This window comes from Triticum aestivum, chromosome 2D, assembly GCF_018294505.1.
Source record: "Triticum aestivum cultivar Chinese Spring chromosome 2D, IWGSC CS RefSeq v2.1, whole genome shotgun sequence".
NCBI lineage: Eukaryota > Viridiplantae > Streptophyta > Magnoliopsida > Poales > Poaceae > Triticum > Triticum aestivum.
In genome coordinates, this window is record NC_057799.1 from 99,075,235 (window position 1) to 99,092,468 (window position 17,234).

At 47.9% G+C, this 17,234-nt stretch overlaps 1 protein-coding gene across 1 annotated transcript; it reads left to right on the forward strand.

Annotated features, from left to right (window-relative positions):
- The first annotated feature begins 5,719 nt into the window (after nt 1-5,719).
- On the forward strand, nt 5,720-7,153 carry LOC123048922 (peroxidase 2). The gene is made up of 2 exons (XM_044471936.1): nt 5,720-6,056; nt 6,191-7,153. Exons 1-2 carry the CDS (start codon nt 5,784-5,786, stop codon nt 6,776-6,778), a joined length of 861 nt encoding a protein of 286 aa, XP_044327871.1. The 5' UTR covers nt 5,720-5,783; the 3' UTR covers nt 6,779-7,153.
- The last annotated feature ends 10,081 nt before the right edge of the window (nt 7,154-17,234 follow it).

A 17,234-nucleotide genomic window follows, 5' to 3' on the forward strand; every position in this document is an offset into this window, starting at 1 on the left:
TGCATTACATCATCATTGCATATCATATTTTATTGCATTTTGGCTTGATCCTAGAAATTCTACGCAACTCAAGGACCCACGGAGAGAGTTGGGAATTTCGTTATTTTCATATTTGAGTTTTTCTCAAATTTTGAAAAGAGGATCGTTTGATTTTAATTATTTTCTCTTCAAATATTTCTTTTATAAAAATAAAAGAGAGAGAGGATAAAATGACTTCCTCAAAATAAAGAAATATTGGAGATTTAATATTAAAATCAAATAAGAATTTTATTCGGAGTTTTATCACTATTTTATTTGAATTAGGAAAAATATGCGTTTTTCAAATTGCATTAGAGTCCCAAATAAATGTTCACCTTGTCCGGTAGATTTTTAGAGGATGGGGAAAATTTATTTCAGATTTTTGGAGTCCGTTTACTATTTCTTTTATTCGTTTTTCTGCGTGGAATAATTTAAAAAAAGGAAACCGACTTTGGGCCGTATCCGCCCGGGGGAGGCTTTATAAGCCGCGAGGCCGAGGCCGCAACCCACCAGCCCGACCCCGCCAAACCCAAGCCGCCGCGCAGCCCCGCCGCCGCCTGCGCCGCGCGCCGTCGCCGCCGCCGCGCCGTGCCGCCCCGCCGCCGCCCCGCCACCGGCGGCCCGATGCGCCGCCGCCGCCACCTCAGTTTTTGCTAGAAAACCGATTGTTTTTTCCGAAACCCTAGATGCGTTTATTTATTTATTTTAGATCGTTTTTTCGGTTTAGTTATTTAGCGAACGCCCGTTCGTTCGTTCGTTTTAACGAACGGTTTTCACCGTTTAGCCGCAGACAGCGAACGTTCATTTGTTAGTCTGTTCGTCAGTTTTTCTTTTTCTCAGATTTTCCGCGATTATTTTCGATCGCGATTTCTGATCCGATTTTCGTTTTAGTTTATGTTTTCGCTCGTTTATCGGAATCAGGCGATTCAAGCGCCTAGAGTTTCGTCTCGAAGCCCTCTTTCTGTTTAATCAACTTAAACAAGTTTTTGCTACTGTAAAATTTGACTTTAGTCCAGATTAGTAAACGAAGCTTGTTTCTTTCGTAGTTTGAGTTTCGTTGCTTTGTTTGATTTGATTATTTTTGCAAACCAGAGTTCTTAAGTTGAACTTTCTGGTTAGATCTCTTATTTGAGTTTTACCCGTGCCCTTGCTTGATTGCTTATTGTATGCTTGTTTGTTTGTGATAGAGTACCCGGAGTGCGAAGCGTGCTACTACGAGTCTCTAGGTTTCACGGATCATCAGCAAGGCAAGTAACAGTTTGATCATACCTCCTTACTACCCAGTTTTATTGCATTAGATCAATCCTCAAACAATTGCATTGTTAGGACCTGATTAAATTGTGGGTTTGGGAAGTAGTTGAGGTAGTACCTATTCACCTGTTTATTATCAAACCTTTGGGAGTTACTTCTATGGTACTTATATTGCTATGCTATGCTCGTAGACGTGGATTTGGGTTTGAGCGCATTCATGATAGATGTGAGAATTGTTAATTAATGGTTAACTTAAGGTGGCAACTTTAATACACATCTGGGTGGATTGAGGCACCTGGGGAACCCAGTGTTGTGTGTATTTTTGGAAATCCCGGGGTACCGTGTGATTCTCCTATGGACTGCCACCCAGGCTCAAAGGGATCATAAGATTATTCATGCTGGAAACTTCCGTGTGCAGCCACATGCCATTATGGGCTCTGGCATAGTTGAGTAAGTTGTGGGAAACCTTTCCATGATGGGCTAGCAGATGTAGGGGATTGTAGGTGTACAGGCCTATCTATCGGTTAAGGGGACCTCTTCGGAAAGACTGTGTCTCGGTCATCCGTTTCTCAAACATTATGTAGTGCGAGAAATCAAACGGAGGAGATCGAGTCTTGTGGGGAAAAGTGCACAAACCTCTGCAGAGTGTACAAACTAATCATGGTTAGCCGTGTCCCCGGTTATGGACATCTTGAGTATCTAGTTCTTGATTATCATGTGGATCTCATCACTCTTAATATAAATTTGATTGGGTTATTAATTACTTTTAATTGGGATTGAGATGGGGTTTACCATTCTCAATGTTTTTCAACAAACTTTGTAGTTAAATAAAATATATTCCTTTGCAGTAGGGAAAAATTGGCTTTCCGCAAAACATATTAACCATACAGCCTCCACCAGCCATATATGCATGTAGTGATAGCTTTATTCTGTTCATTACTCTTTTGTGTTGCCTTGCCAGCATATTCCATGTGCTGACCCGTTTTCGGGCTGCAACGTATCATGTTGCAGACTTTTCAGACGACGAGTAAGGAGCCTTAGGTCGTGGTCTTTCACTCAGTGATGCCGTTGGAGTTGATGGACTCACTTTATCTTCCAAGCCTTCCGCTGTTATCGTATTAGATGGCCTTAAGCCGTATTTATTGTAATAAGTTCTCTTTTGAGACATTCGTTGTAATAAGTGTGTGATTGCTACTCTATTATAAATCCTTCAAGTACTGTGCGTGTCAGCATACCGATCCAGGGATGACACTGATGCACAGAGATCAGACTGTCTGAGGTCTGGTCGCTACATGAAGTTAGTTGTATGCTTGTTCGAACAATTATCGGGGTTGAAGATTAACTTCCACAAAAGTGAATTGTTCTGCTTTGGAAGAGCTAAAGAAGAACAACATGCTTACAAAGAATTGTTCGGGTGCGAATTGGGATCTTTACCTTTCACGTATTTGGGTATACCAATCCAACATCGCAAGCTTTCTAACAAAGAGTGGAAGAGCATTGAAGGTCGATTTGAGAAAAAACTGAGTTGCTGGAAGGGCAAGGTTATGTCATACAGAGGACGATTGATTTTGAGTAATTCGGTTCTCACAAGTATGCCTATGTTTTATTGTCCTTTTTCGAAGTACCAGTTGGGGTACGAAAAATGCTAGATTTCTATCGATCGCGTTTCTTCTGGCAGAGCGACGAATTAAAAAGAAAATACAGACTTGCTAAGAGGGATATCATTTGTAGGCCGAAAGACCAAGGGGGTCTAGGCATTGAAAATTTAGAGGTGAAGAACAGATGTCTTCTCAGCAAGTGGCTGTATAAGTTATCTGTAGAGACGGATGCCACTTGGGCACAGATTTTTTGTAATAAGTACCTCCAGTCCAAAACTTTGTCCCAGGTGACGGTAAGACCGACTGATTCGCCGTTTTGGAAGGGACTCATGCGAGTAAAAGCAGCCTTTTTCAATAGGACAAAATTTGTAGTTGGCAATGGTACTTCCACAAGATTCTGGGAGGATACATGGCTAGGGGAGACGCCCCTAGCAATCCAGTATCCTTCTCTCTATAGTATTGTTCAGCGAAGAGACGCTTACGTTGCAACAGTATTACAGTCAAATCCTATTAATATTCAATTCAGGAGGACGCTAGTGGGACACCGTTGGGAAGCTTGGCTCCATCTTGTGAGAAGATTGATGGAGGTCCAACTCTCTCAACAGCCAGATCAGTTACGCTGGAAACTAGCTAAGAATGGGGAGTTTTCGGTTAAATCCATGTATTTGGATATTATCAACACTAGCATTATGCCTAGTTCGAAACATGTTTGGAAAGTCAAAGTGCCTTTAAAAATCAAAGTGTTTATGTGGTTTGTCCACAAACAGGTCATCTTAACTAAAGACAATTTGGCGAAACGCAATTGGGTAGGTTCTAAAAGATGTAGTTTTTGTGATAGTGATGAGTCAATCAGACACCTCTTTCTCGATTGCCCTTTGGCAAAGATTTTGTGGAGGTCGGTCCACATAGCCTTTAATATATCTCCTCCGTATTCCATCAACACGTTATTTGGGACATGGTTAGATGGAATTGACGTAGTAACAGCGAGACATATCCGTGTAGGAGTATGTGCTTTACTATGGGCAATTTGGAATTGCAGAAACGATTTGGTTTTTAACAGAACAACAAATATTCATTTCTTGCAGGTTATCTTAAGGGCCACTGCACTCATCCGTATGTGGTCGCTACTCACTCTGACGGAGGCCAGGGAGCATTTGGTTACTGGATCTATCCGATGGGAGACGGTAGCTCGGGCTATATTCAACCGGTTTTGGATGGCGGTCCTGTAATAGGATAGGTGTTTAGTTTCCTATCTGTTTTATTTGCCTGCCGGTTGTGGCTGTCCAGTTTGTTGCTTTCGTGCTCTGTGTTGAGCACAACCTTTTTTGTTTGAGACTACGAGATATTTGTTGGATCTTTTGCTTATTAATAATATGGTCGTATGCATCTTTCTGATGCAGAGGCCCGGGCAAACCCCTTTTCGAAAAAACCCTATGAATTTGTAGGCCATCAGCAAGCAAGACACTAGGTTAGGTAATACCCCTTTTTGCCTATTGACAGCAGGGTCCCCCTATGGTAGGCCCATAATGAAGGTACGACACAGCTTGCCCAAACATCATGAATCTCCATCAAGAGAATCACTTGACTGGGCCAGCATCACCGAGCCCATCTGGTCGAAGTGCACCACGGCGTTCACTCGATTGTACCGGACATGAGACATTGAAGATAGGAGTTAGCAATGGCACCATCAAATCTAGTTATATTTCGACACAATCAAGACACTGGTAATGACAAGCTTTACCATGTCATTATTAGTACGTGGTCAAGCGGTCGTTGTATTCTCTACTTTGGCATCCCTATATAAGGTGAAGCTAGAGTAAGGGGCTGTTTGATTCTAGGCCTTGCATTGCCACATATTTTTTTGCCAAACTTGCCTAAGGTTAGTTCATCAAAATGAGAGCACAAGTTGGCAAGCCTAAGGGAATCTTGCCATATTTTTTATGTGTATGTCATGTGGGGCCCTAGTGTGGCTTGCCTAAGATGTGACTTGAACTAAACACTCATCTAAGTTGGTCAAACTTTCCTAACCTTTGATGTAGCAACCTTTGACAAAGTTGGTCATAAACCAAACAACCCCTAAATTGTAGACAAACTCAATTGGTTCAACAAGATCACAAGACACCTATGGTGTAACCACATTGTTCATACATGAGAGAACAACTAGCAGGAGTAGGGTGTTACCCCCAGTCGGGGTTGGGAATCTCATACCTGGATCGTACCCGTGTGCCTTGTCTTTACTTGGAATTGGTTTTGATTTTTCGTGTTTGCTATTCTTCAGACGCCTGTAAAAAATTCCCATGAAATGACGTCTCTTGGTTAAAGAATTCGGAGTAAGGTGAAATTCTGATTTTCATTGATTTTTGTATAGACTAGTTGAGACTAGAGATAAATCTGTAACTATATTGGGGGGCAAAAAATTTAACCCAACAACGACCAGAAAACCAATTTCCTGAACCATGCAAGAGAAGCAGGACATTGCCCTCGCTCTCTGTCCCCAAATAAAAGAACAGAACTGCATCCTTCCCTTAGATGAGGCACACGATACAATTATCAAAACCTATCGTAACTACTTGATGCCACCCGACACCCACATCAACGGGGAAATGGGCACGGAATGTCAACTGTGCGAGCTGTGACCAGTGAGGTTATGCTCGCCATGCACGTTCCCTCTTGACTTAAACGCCACAGCCTAACATGCATGTTCAAAAGATTAATCAAAATTCCATGCATGCATAATATCCATCTCATGGTCGTTGGCTCGTCGAGGACACAGGCTCATCAGCTTTGATCAAGCTATCTAGCTATAAATAGGCCTGCACAACACCAAGTTCCCTTCACCCATGCATCCATCTTCCTCCTCTTTCTAGATATAAGCCGGCCTGTAGGCTCTATCTAGCTGTAGAGTTCATTGCAACCATGACTGCTGATAAGCTTGCTGCCTTGGTTGCGGTAGCATTGCTCGGTTGTGTGGTGCACACATGCCAAGCGAGCTACGGCTATCCCAACCCAATGCCGCCCATCCCAAGCCCGACACCTCCTACGGCACCGGCGCTCACCCTGGACTACTACAGCTATTCTTGCCCTAATGCGGAGGCAATTGTCAAGGAAGCCGTAAGGAACGCCACAGACAACAATCGCGGCATCGGCGCCGGGCTCATCCGCCTCTTCTTCCACGACTGTTTCGTCAGGGTACGTGCCAGCTTATAGTAAAATTCATGCTACGCCCATACGTGTGCAGCAGTACGTAAATGTCACGACGTACAGTATAGTAAGATATATGTGTTTGTGAGGTCCTAACGAGCGAGAGCTCCTTTTTGTTCTAGGGTTGCGACGCCTCGGTTCTCCTAGACGCGACGACGGCCAACCCGGAGCCGGAGAAGCTTGGCATTCCAAACTTCCCCAGCCTCCGCGGCTTCGAGGTGATCGACGCCGCAAAGGCGAAGGTTGAGAAGGAGTGCGGTGGGATTGTCTCGTGCGCTGACATCGTCGCTTTTGCTGGGCGCGACGCCACCTTCTTCCTCAGCAACGGCGTGGTAGACTTCAAAATGCCGGCTGGCCGCTACGACGGACGTGTGTCTTTCGCCAACGAGACCCTCCGCGACCTGCCCCCTCCCTTCGCCAACGTCACGGTGCTGGAGGCAATGTTCAAAGCCAAGGGGCTCGACCTCGACGACATGGTCACCCTCTCGGGCGCGCACACCGTTGGAATCTCTCATTGTTCGTCCTTCGCTGACCGCCTTCCAGCCGACCCGTCGGACCCCACGTCCATGGAACCCGCGCTGGCTAGCTCGCTACAGCAGAGGTGCAGCCGTGGTGGTGACCCCGTTGTGGTGCAGGATGTCGTTACCCCCCGTGACCTGGACAGACAGTACTATCAGAACGTACTCGACCGTAAAGTGTTATTCAAATAGGACGCGGCGCTGCTGTCGCCGCAGACACTCAAGGCTGTGGAACACAACGCCAAGAACCCCGGGAAGTGGGAGCGAAAGTTCAAGGACGCAATGGTTAAGATGGGCAACATCGAGGTGAAGACCAAGGCCAACGGGGAGATCAGAAAGCAGTGCCGGTTCGTCAACTAGCGACCGGTTGATGAGACAAACCCTTACTTCATCTTGACTCCTGAAGCCGGAGACTGATCAGAATAAGCTCGTGCTTTTGTTCGTATGTGTTAGCTTAATTTCCGTTGCTGTTTATTTGCTACCAAACTTTGTATTATTGGTCCATTTTTGCATCACATCTGTATCGAAAATATTTGGAGTACTTTATTATGAGATGTGACTGTCAAAGTATATTTAGTTTGCTGAAAAATCGAACCCGTAACAAACATGTTGACTGCCTTTTCGGCCATCTACATCTCACTTCCTTTTGGTTTTGTGTTGAAACATATCTTGCCTTGTGCATACGTTGCCTTGTCTTATCGCGTCTATAACACTTTCATAAGAGCATCTCCAGCCGCGTCCCCAATAGGCCCCTAGGCCTTTTTTTTGTCGCCGGCGGCCGAAAATCGGCCTAGTCGTGCCTCCAGGAGCCTTTTTTCGCCGGTTTGGGACGAAACTGGCGCCGGCGGATCCAGGCCGAACCCGGCGCACTGGGGGGGCGCCGGGAACGCGTTTTTGACACGAACGGGGATGGGCCCGCCGCGTCAGCGAGACGCCGCTTCGTCGTCCTCATCGCCTCGGTTCCCGCGGGAATCAATGCGAAGGCTGGCCAAGGCTGCCGCGCCGGCCAGCCTTCATCGATGCCTCACGGGCGGCGCAGTGAAGGCGCCACCGACGCGCGTCCCGCCCCCTCCCGCCACGCGTCGCCTGGCATGCAAGCCCTCGCCGCCCGGCCACAGCTATAAAAGCCGATCCCCCGCCGGTGAACGCCACAGCTGCCACACTTCACCTCGCATCGCCACACAAAGCAGCACCATTCCCCCTTCCCGCCGACGAGCAAATGACTGAGAGGTTCCCAGGCGACGTCGTGGCGGCGAAAGGCTTCGGCCGCCGCCATCTCCAAGAGCCGGAGGCGCGCCTCCTCTACGAGGCCGAGTATCCGGCGCCCCCGGACATGCATGTGCCGGGGGCGTGGAGGCTGAGCGCCGGCGGCATCCCGGTGCCACCGGTGCCCGAAGGGGCGGCACGGCGGGCCGAGATCTCCCGCATCCGCTCGTCGCTGACGAAGGAGCAGTGGAACGAGCCGAGGTACGCCGCCGACAGCTACACGCTGTGGACGATGTACTTCGAGCGCCGCCGCGAAGAACAGATCGCCTCCGCCAACGGCATCATCCCCCGCGGCCACCTCAACGCCGATAGGCGGCGCGATTGGTGGGGCGTGCCAGGCCGCACCCTTGAGGCCGTCCTCGACCACATCGAGACCGGCAACACGCCGCGCCTCGAGTACCCGCCGCGGCCGTCCTTCTCTCGCCGCCGTGGCAGCTCCTAGATGCCACGACGAATTGAGCCGGGGACGTCCTCGTCGTCGAGCTCCGGCTCGCCAGCGCTTCGCCCCGTCAAGCCGGAGTCGGAGGAGACGTCGCTTCGGCGCCGCACCCGCAGCGGCGCCCTCGTCATCAACGAGGGTGCCCGCCCCTCCCCGCGCTCCCTCCGCCTGGTCTAGCCGAAGCCCGAGCCGGGCCTGCTCCCCGTGAAGTCGGAGCACGTCGACATGGTGGCCCCCCACGACGAGGCCGCCCTAAAATGATCGAAGGAGGACTACGTCCACGAGCAGGTGCGCCGCCAGCGTCGGGCATACGCGCGGAGCTCCAGGCCCGACGCCCCGGGCGCGAGGAGGGCGGCGTCATCGTCCCCGACAGCGACGAGGAGGACGAGGCCGGGCCGTCCAGCGCCCCACCGCGCATCGTTGACCCTGGCCAGGGGTGCAGTAGGGACGGCGGCGGCTCCGGCGGGGTGTGTGATGACGACGACGACGGCGGCGACTACACCCGTTTCTACATGCTTCTCGGCATGTAGATGGAGTGCGGTGGCCGCGGCGCAGCAGGGCTAGGCTTAGTTTGCATGTTTTATCTGTTTTTTATACAAATTTCAATGAAGTTTCACAGAGTTTGTGCCAGTTTCACTGAGGTTGTACAGTTTTGTATGAAATATCGTCAAGTTCGCGCAATTTTAACGGCGACTGGGCACGCAATCGCCCCACGCACCAAGCAAGCGCCGGTTCACCCTCAGGCGGCTGTTTTTCGGCGTTCTGGGGGGCGAACGCCTGGAGATGCTGTAAGTCATTTGGTGCAGCACCATCATGCATGGATGGTGACTCTTGATTTTCCTTTCGCCCATGCACCAGTAGCAATGCCGGAGCGAATTTGGGGCACGCAAATGCGGGGCACCGAGTCCTCCGTACTTTTCTTTTGGTTTCTGATTTTTAAACATTTATATCTTTTGAACGAACACTCCGAATTAAATTGTTTCATATTTATATTTCTCGTGAAGGCCTGGTCAACTAATTTGTAAGGCTACTTTGCATGTTTCTGGCGAGCAGTGGCAAAAGAGAAAAAGAACTGTTGTTGCACTAAAATAATAAAATACCAAATACCAATGGTGTACCATGATGACTTTCGGCACATGCTAGATAGCATGATCTACTATGGATTCCACCCGACACCAATTAACGTACGCAGGGAATAAGCGCACGCAGTGTCAACCTGTTCGAGCTGTAAGATTATGCTCTTCGTACATGTTCTTGCTTGACTTTGCTCTCCAAGATAGTGCAAACGAACATTCTTCCACGGGAGAACATTTGTCGTGCTCCTCACCCATTGTCCTCACAGTTCTTTAGAGCATCTCCAAAATGGACACACAAATAGCCCGCAATCGTTTGGACAGACAACAGTCCGGACGGCGGACGTAGTTTACGATCCATGTGAACCCATATTTCTTCACGGACGCGAGTCCAAATTCTTGCAAAGCAGAGGAAGGTTTGCTGGCGTCCGGATTGCCTCAACGTACGCGTCCGACAATGCGGTCCCACTCAAAACCATCTTCCGCGCCTGCACCATCTCCCACACGATTATACCTCCACTCCCCGACCCGCATTCATGCCGGCCTAGAGCGGACATGGCCGGTCGCTGGAGCCGGCATAGAAGCGGCGCGCTGTCCAAGAGCACCTCACACATCACGTCAGCTTGGTCTCCACGCTTGTTCAATACCGAAGCGACGGGACCAGACATGACGACTTCTACCGCATTTAAGCCCACTACCCGTTAGTCTGCCTGCTGGCATTAAACATGTGTGGCAGCCGAGAAACCAACATTGGCGCCCGCTTTGAAATAGCCCGCTGCTTAGCCTGGTCGGCGCCCGATATTTAAACGTGGCAGCGCACGACACAATCCACCTCACCACCTCCGCTTCCCTTCCTCGTCCACGCACCTCTGATGCAATGCAATCAAGCTCTAGTGTGTTGTTGGAGAAGCTCTTGACAGAGCAGAAGATCGAGTTGATTGGCCTTGCGGCCGGCTGGCAGGCCCGTTGCGCGCGATGGTTAGAGGTTGAACTGCCGGCGAGCTCGCCGGAGGAGAGCGCATAGGATGGCGGCCGGACAATGGAGTAGGCGTCCGACAATGAGCCTGCGCCCGCGCAGGTTGCCGGCTTTACCATGGCGCAGGCGCACTACAAGGTCATCATGGCGGAGGAGCACCGGTCGCAGCCAACGCCGCCGATCAATCTCCGTGCTTCGGATGTTGTAGGAGGAGCATCGGTACAACCTGCGGCTCCTCGAGCATCCCCATCTCATAGAGGGATAGATCTACGGCGAGCTGGCAAGTGAGGATGCGGTCATGGGAGTGGCCGTGGAGAATCTGACCTTCGTGATTAGCAAAGGGTGATGTACAAGTCCATGCGTAGCGCCCACGACAGCCGTCGCAAGCGATGGAGGTTACGAGTCATGGAGGAGGAGTACGACACCCTGCTGGCAGAGATCAAGGCAAAGGCGAAGGCGGAGGTGGCGCAGGCGGTCACAGACAGGAAAGTTGATGTCGACATCAGCAGCTCTGCATTGTTCGCGTTGCTCGTGCGGTTCATGCCGAATTGCAACGACCATGAGGCTGGGCTATCCACGTCTATCGTCAACCTCACCTCGACTGGCAACGTCCACAGCCAGGCAGCAGACTCTGGCGAGGAAGAGTTGGGCATTGGAGATGGACGTGGACAAGTCTGTGTCCCATTTCCCATGTCTTACTTGTCCTAACCGAAGATGGGGAAGAACATGACGTGGAACACGGATGCGTCAACCTCACCTCGACTAGCGCCGTCCGCAGCCAGGCAGCGGACTCTAGCGAGGAAGAGTTGGACATTGGAGACGGACATGGGCAGGTCCGTGTCCCATGTCTTACTTGTCCTAACCGAACATGGGGAAGAACATGACGTGGAACACGGATGCCTCCAGGCTCGGTGAAGATTTGAAGTAGGAACTTTTGTTAAGTTAAAATGTATCATGTCCGCTTTTGTTTGATAAAGTATGTCGAACTTTTCATGAATTTGGTCCGGTTTAAATAAAAATATTCTGATTTGCATGAAAATTTTCATGTTTGTTCAAGTCATGTTCGATATGCGTGTGGACTGTGTTGGATGGTCGGCTTCTATATCAAAGTCCGCGAACACGTCCGTGGATGAATACTATATCAAACCGAGAATAACATTGGAGATGCCCTTAGGCCGAATAGGACAGATGGTTAAGATTGCTGGATTGGCCCCAGTAACGTTACTTGGTTGCATGGCACGGATGTGCCAAACGATGCCAATGCCCATGACACATGCAGACTAAGCACATTTTTTAACACAATACAATTGTATATGCTCATACACTCGCACATAGTTCACAACTAAGTACATATTCACATGTAGGAACTCTCAATTGTTACATGTTCATCTTCATGTTAGTATTCACCACTTCTTCATCAGAGCAACCTTGTGTCATCATTCATGCCCACTTCAACTAGCTGAAGAATCTCCAGCTCCTTCTTTGCCACCTGGCTTGAATTGGGACACTCTCGAGTATAGTGCCCTAACTCCTAACAATTATAGCAACAAACTTTACATATGTCAATCTTTAAAAAAATATTAAAAACCCCAGCCTCTGCATTTTTACGATGCACATATCCATTTTTATTAAAGTTGATGCAAGGCAGTAAGGCCGAAAGATATCAACAAACGGAGTACAAAACATAGACAACCACGGTAGCACCATTACCATATATGAATATAGCACCTACAACTAATTCGTTTTTTTCCACAACAACGCCTTGAAGAAGGGATAGCCGCCCTCACATCACCATAGCATGTCTTGCCAGAAAACGACAATGACAAGAATTTTTATCCTATTTGCCGACACCGACCAATGAAGGTCAGCACATCCACAACTAGACAACGCCTTCAACATGGTAACGAGAAAAGTTTGTCGCTTCTTACGTCGAACTTATAGCACTTCTGCTTATCTCTTTCTTTGGTATGGGAGGCAACAAGTAGTAGCAAACCGGCAACGACGAGGGCTTCTGGCGGCAAATGACAGCTAGGTGAGTTATTTACCTATGTTACATCGATAAATTGTGTACTTGAATGTTGATCGTGTTGGTTTCAATCATGTTTGTCTAATGACAGAATTGGTTAGTGTCTAGCGAGTTATTTGGTATTGTATTGTATGTTTTTGTACTTCCATGATCTATGAAACATTAGTGTGTGTATTGCACATGATGTTTATCCAAATATATGATATTTGTGGTGTTTGATAGACCAAGTTTTAGCTTACGGCGTGCCTAGGATTTGGCAATTCGCTAGTTCTGCCATCGGCCGTTTGTTTGATGAGTGTCTGCTTTTGTTGCACTCGGAAAAGGCCTCTAGAGTGTGCACAACAAAAAACAACTAGACAAACTTGCCTTTGCAGGAAGGGGTGTCCAGCTGAGTCACCTTTGTTGAGTGCTCCGACGAAAAAAACTCGGAAAATACGTCGGCAAGATGATCTTGCTTGTTGCCTAGTGCCCCCTGGCACTAGGCAATGATGGTGATTCCGGTAATGTCGCAACTTTGCTGGCTTATTAAAATAGTTCTTCCAATTCTATGGAAGAGATTTTCTTGATTCATAAAAGTATAATTTTACTTTCATTAAAAACTGTAATTTGCAACTAGATGAGAAAAAAGCAAGTTACACCAACTTACACTTTTCTGAATCGGTTGTAATTTATGAAAGAGCCCCGCTTCAGCACATCTCCCCCATACTAAACGTATAAAGGGAAATATGGACCTCTAGCAAATTGTACCTATTTTCATATGTATATGGTGGTTCGCCCGCCGAGACATATAAGTCGTACATATTTTCTGTTAAACTTCAACAAAGAGTGCAGGCAACATGAATCGAACTAATGACCTCTTCGTTCAGAGAGAGCCGCACCAACCAACTAGGACATCTTAACACTCATGCCTATTTACTTTTTCTTTTCTTTCTTTTTCTTATTGTTCAGTTTGCGGAAGCCCACTGTTTCGCTGCGCCGACCTATTGTCGAATCGGCCTTTTTTCAATTATTTCTTTTCTTTTTTCTTGTTCCTTTTTTTGTTTTTTGTTTCTTTTTCCTTTTTCAAAAAATACTTGCGCTTTTAGAAGTTTGTTAAAAATTTCAAAAAATGTTTTATTTTTCAATTTTTCATAAAATACAAATATTCCCATTTTTAGATAATTGTACAGATTTTTAAAAAAAATATTCGCCCCTTTCAAGATTGCTAAGAATATCACAACACGGATAGTTTTTAAAAAGAGAGAACAAAATATCCAACACAAACATGTTTTTATTTTTTGAACATTTTCTGAAAACACTAACAAATTTGGAATTAAAAAATAAGAACAAAATATGAAACTATTTTTTTTGAATTTCCACGAACATTTCTTTTATTTGTCTAGATTTTTTTAAAACAAGAACATTTTTAAAATTCCGATCAAATTTTGAAAGCACGAACTTGGGGGTCACAAGAGAAAGTTACCCAAGTTCGGGCCTCCTTGGAGGAGTAACACCCTACGTCCTACTTCTGGTTTATATTCATGGTGGAGTACCTCATGCGAGGATTACAATGATGGGATGATATATGGTTACCGAGAGTATGTGTCTACGAGAGTAGATGGATCTGGCTAACCCCTAGCCCCGCCTTATATAGACGACAAGGCTAGGGTTTACATGAATCTAACCGACCTCGAGCCGCCGCCTTGCTTGGCTTGCACTCCAAGATGATCGCAGAGCTCGTTCCGGGCCTCTGACTCCGTCCTACCGTCGAGCCCACTTCAAGCCATGTGGACCCTGTGGTGGGACTATTGTCGGGGTTCCCTTAAGCAAGTGGAATGCTTATAAGGATATGAGATACTCTGTTGACTATTTGGTTTAATAGCATTGGTGAATGTTGTGAAGGGGTCCCACTTAGCATTTCCACCTTATATGGCCACGAAGCATACTGTTGTTGTAAAGGTTAGGATGTTGAGGTAATTTGAGGTGACAGTAAAAGCCTCTCCACATCGTCTTTGCAATTGATACGGGAGTAGGAGCATCTACAACCGGGCGCCCCAAATTGGCCTCAAACATCCGGGCGGCCCGCGCGGTCACTGGCCAGTCACGAAATTTGGACACAGTTGGGTGCCTCAAACGGGCCTCAAACGCCCGGGCTGACCGGCACCCCTCATATCCAACCCAATATGGGGCGGATACGGGGGCGCCCGGGCGCGTCCGCCACGTCGGACCCGACCCACGCTGGCCCACCCGACCCCACAAATATTCCTTCCCATCTGCTCGCCGGACCAAACCTTAGCCACTTCACTCCACTCCCCTTCGCCACCCAAGCTTTTCTTCAGCGGCGTCCGGCCGTCTCCGACATAGCGGTCAGCGGATCCGACTCCTTCACCTCCAGATTCGTCGACCTCGAGCTCATCCCACGTGGCCCCGTTGAGGAGATGGTCGTCTGGTTTGCGCTCCGCCGCTCCCGGGAGGAGGCCCATGCACGGCGACGTAGTGCCTCCTTACGTCGGAAATCCATTGCGTCTACCCAAATGGCGCATGGATCCGGTGCTAGATCAGCCATTGTTGCCTCACCAGAGGCGGTGCGGCCCATCTGGTGTCTGACCGCGGTGTCGGATGTGCAAAGCCTCCCTTGGCGCGCCGAGGCCATGGAAGCACCACGCGCTTCGTCTGACGCAAATATGGTGCAGCATGCCCGCCATGCGAGCTAGCGGGTGCGGGAGGCGACAGTGGACGTCGGCGAGGCGGCGTCGCATTCTCTGGTGCCCCGTATGGTGCACCAGGCCGGGCGCCGCTGAAGGAAATATGCCCTAGAGGAAATAATAAAGTTGTTATTTGATGTCTACTACGCAACCTTCTCCTTGTAGACGTTGTTGGGCCTCCAAGTGCAGTGGTTTGTAGGATGATACATCTCCAACGTATCTATAATTTTTTATTGCTCCATGCTATATTATATTCTGTTTTGGACATTATTGGGCTTTATTATACACTTTTATATTATTTTTGGGACTAACCTATTAACCGGAGGCCCAGCCCAGAATTGCTGTTTTTTGCCTATTTCAGAGTTTCGCAGAAAAAGAATATCAAACGGAGTCTAAACGGAATGAAACCTTCGGGAACATGATTTTCGGAACGAACGTGATCCAGAGGACTTGGACCCTACGTCAAGACATCAACCAGGAGGGCACGAGGTAGGAGGGGCGCACCTACCCCCCAGGGTGCGCCCTCCACCCTCGTGGGCCCCCTGTTGCTCCACCGACGTACTCCTTCCTCCTATATATACCTACGTACCCCCAAACTACCAGATACGGAGCGAAAAACCTAATTCCACCGCCGCAACCTTCTGTACCCGTGAGATCCCATCTTGGGGCCTTTTCCGGAGCTCCGCCAGAGGGGGCATCGATCACGGAGGGCTTCTACATCAACACCATAGCCTCTCCGTTGATGTGTGAGTAGTTTACCTCAGACCTTCGGGTCCATAGTTATTAGCTAGATGGCTTCTTCTCTCTTTTTGGATCTCAATACAATGTTCTCCCCCTCTCTTGTGGAGATCTATTTGATGTAATCTTCTTTTGCGGTGTGTTTGTTGAGACCGATGACTTGTGGGTTTATGATCAAGTTTATCTATGAACAATATTTGAATCTTCTCTGAATTCTTTTATGTATGATTGGTTATCTTTGCAAGTCTCTTCGAATTATCAGTTTGGTTTGGCCTACTAGATTGATCTTTCTTGCAATGGGAGAAGTGCTTAGCTTTGGGTTCAATCTTGCGGTGTCCTTTCCCAGTGACAGTAGGGGCAGCAAGGCACGTATTGTATTGTTGCCATCGAGGATAACAAGATGGAGTTTATATCATATTGCATGAGTTTATCCCTCTACATCATGTCATCTTGCTTAAAGTGTTACTCTGTTCTTATGAACTTAATACTCTAGATGCATGCTGGATAGTCGGTCTACTTGTCTCGGACGTGATGCCTATATACATGATCATACCTAGATATTCTCATAACTATGCTCAATTCTGTGAATTGCTCAACAGTAATTTGTTCACCCTCCGTAATACTTATGCTCTTGAGAGAAGCCACTGGTGAAACCTATGGCCCCGGGTCTATTGTCCATCATATTAATCTCCCGACAACAAGCTATTTCTGGCGCCGTTTTTATTTTGCTTTCTTTACTTTGCATCTTTATCATAAAAATGCCAAAAAAATTATATTATCATTTCTATCAGATCTCACTCTCGTAAGTGACCGTGTAGGAATTGACAACCCCTTATCGCGTTGGTTGGGAGGATTTATTTGTTTGTGTAGGTGCGAGGCACTCGTGCGTGGCCTCCTACTGGATTGATACCTTGGTTCTCAAAAACTGAGGGAAATACTTACGCTACTTTGTTGCATCACCCTTTCGTCTTCAAGGGAAAACCAACGTAGTGCTCAAGAGGTAGCAAGAAGGATTTCTGGCGCCGTTGCCGGGGAGGCTTACGCAAGGTCAAGTCAAGATTTGGACTCCCGACAACGAGCCATTTCTGGCGCCGTTGCCGGGGAGTCTACGCAAAAGTCAACATACTAAGTACCCGTCACAAACCCTTATCTACCGCATTACATTATTTGCCATTTGCCTCTCGTTTTCCTCTCCCCCACTTCACCCTTGCCATTTTATTCGCCATCTCTTTTCCGTTTGCCTCTTTTTGCCCATCTCTTGTTTGCTCGTGTGTTGGATTGCTTGTTTGTCACGATGGCTCAAGACAATACCAAATTGTGTGACTTCACCAATACCAACAAAAATGATTTCCTTAGCACTCCGATTGGTCCTCTTACCGATACTGAATCTTGTGAAATCAATGCTCCTTTGTTGAATCTTGTCATGAAAGATCAATTCGCCGGCCT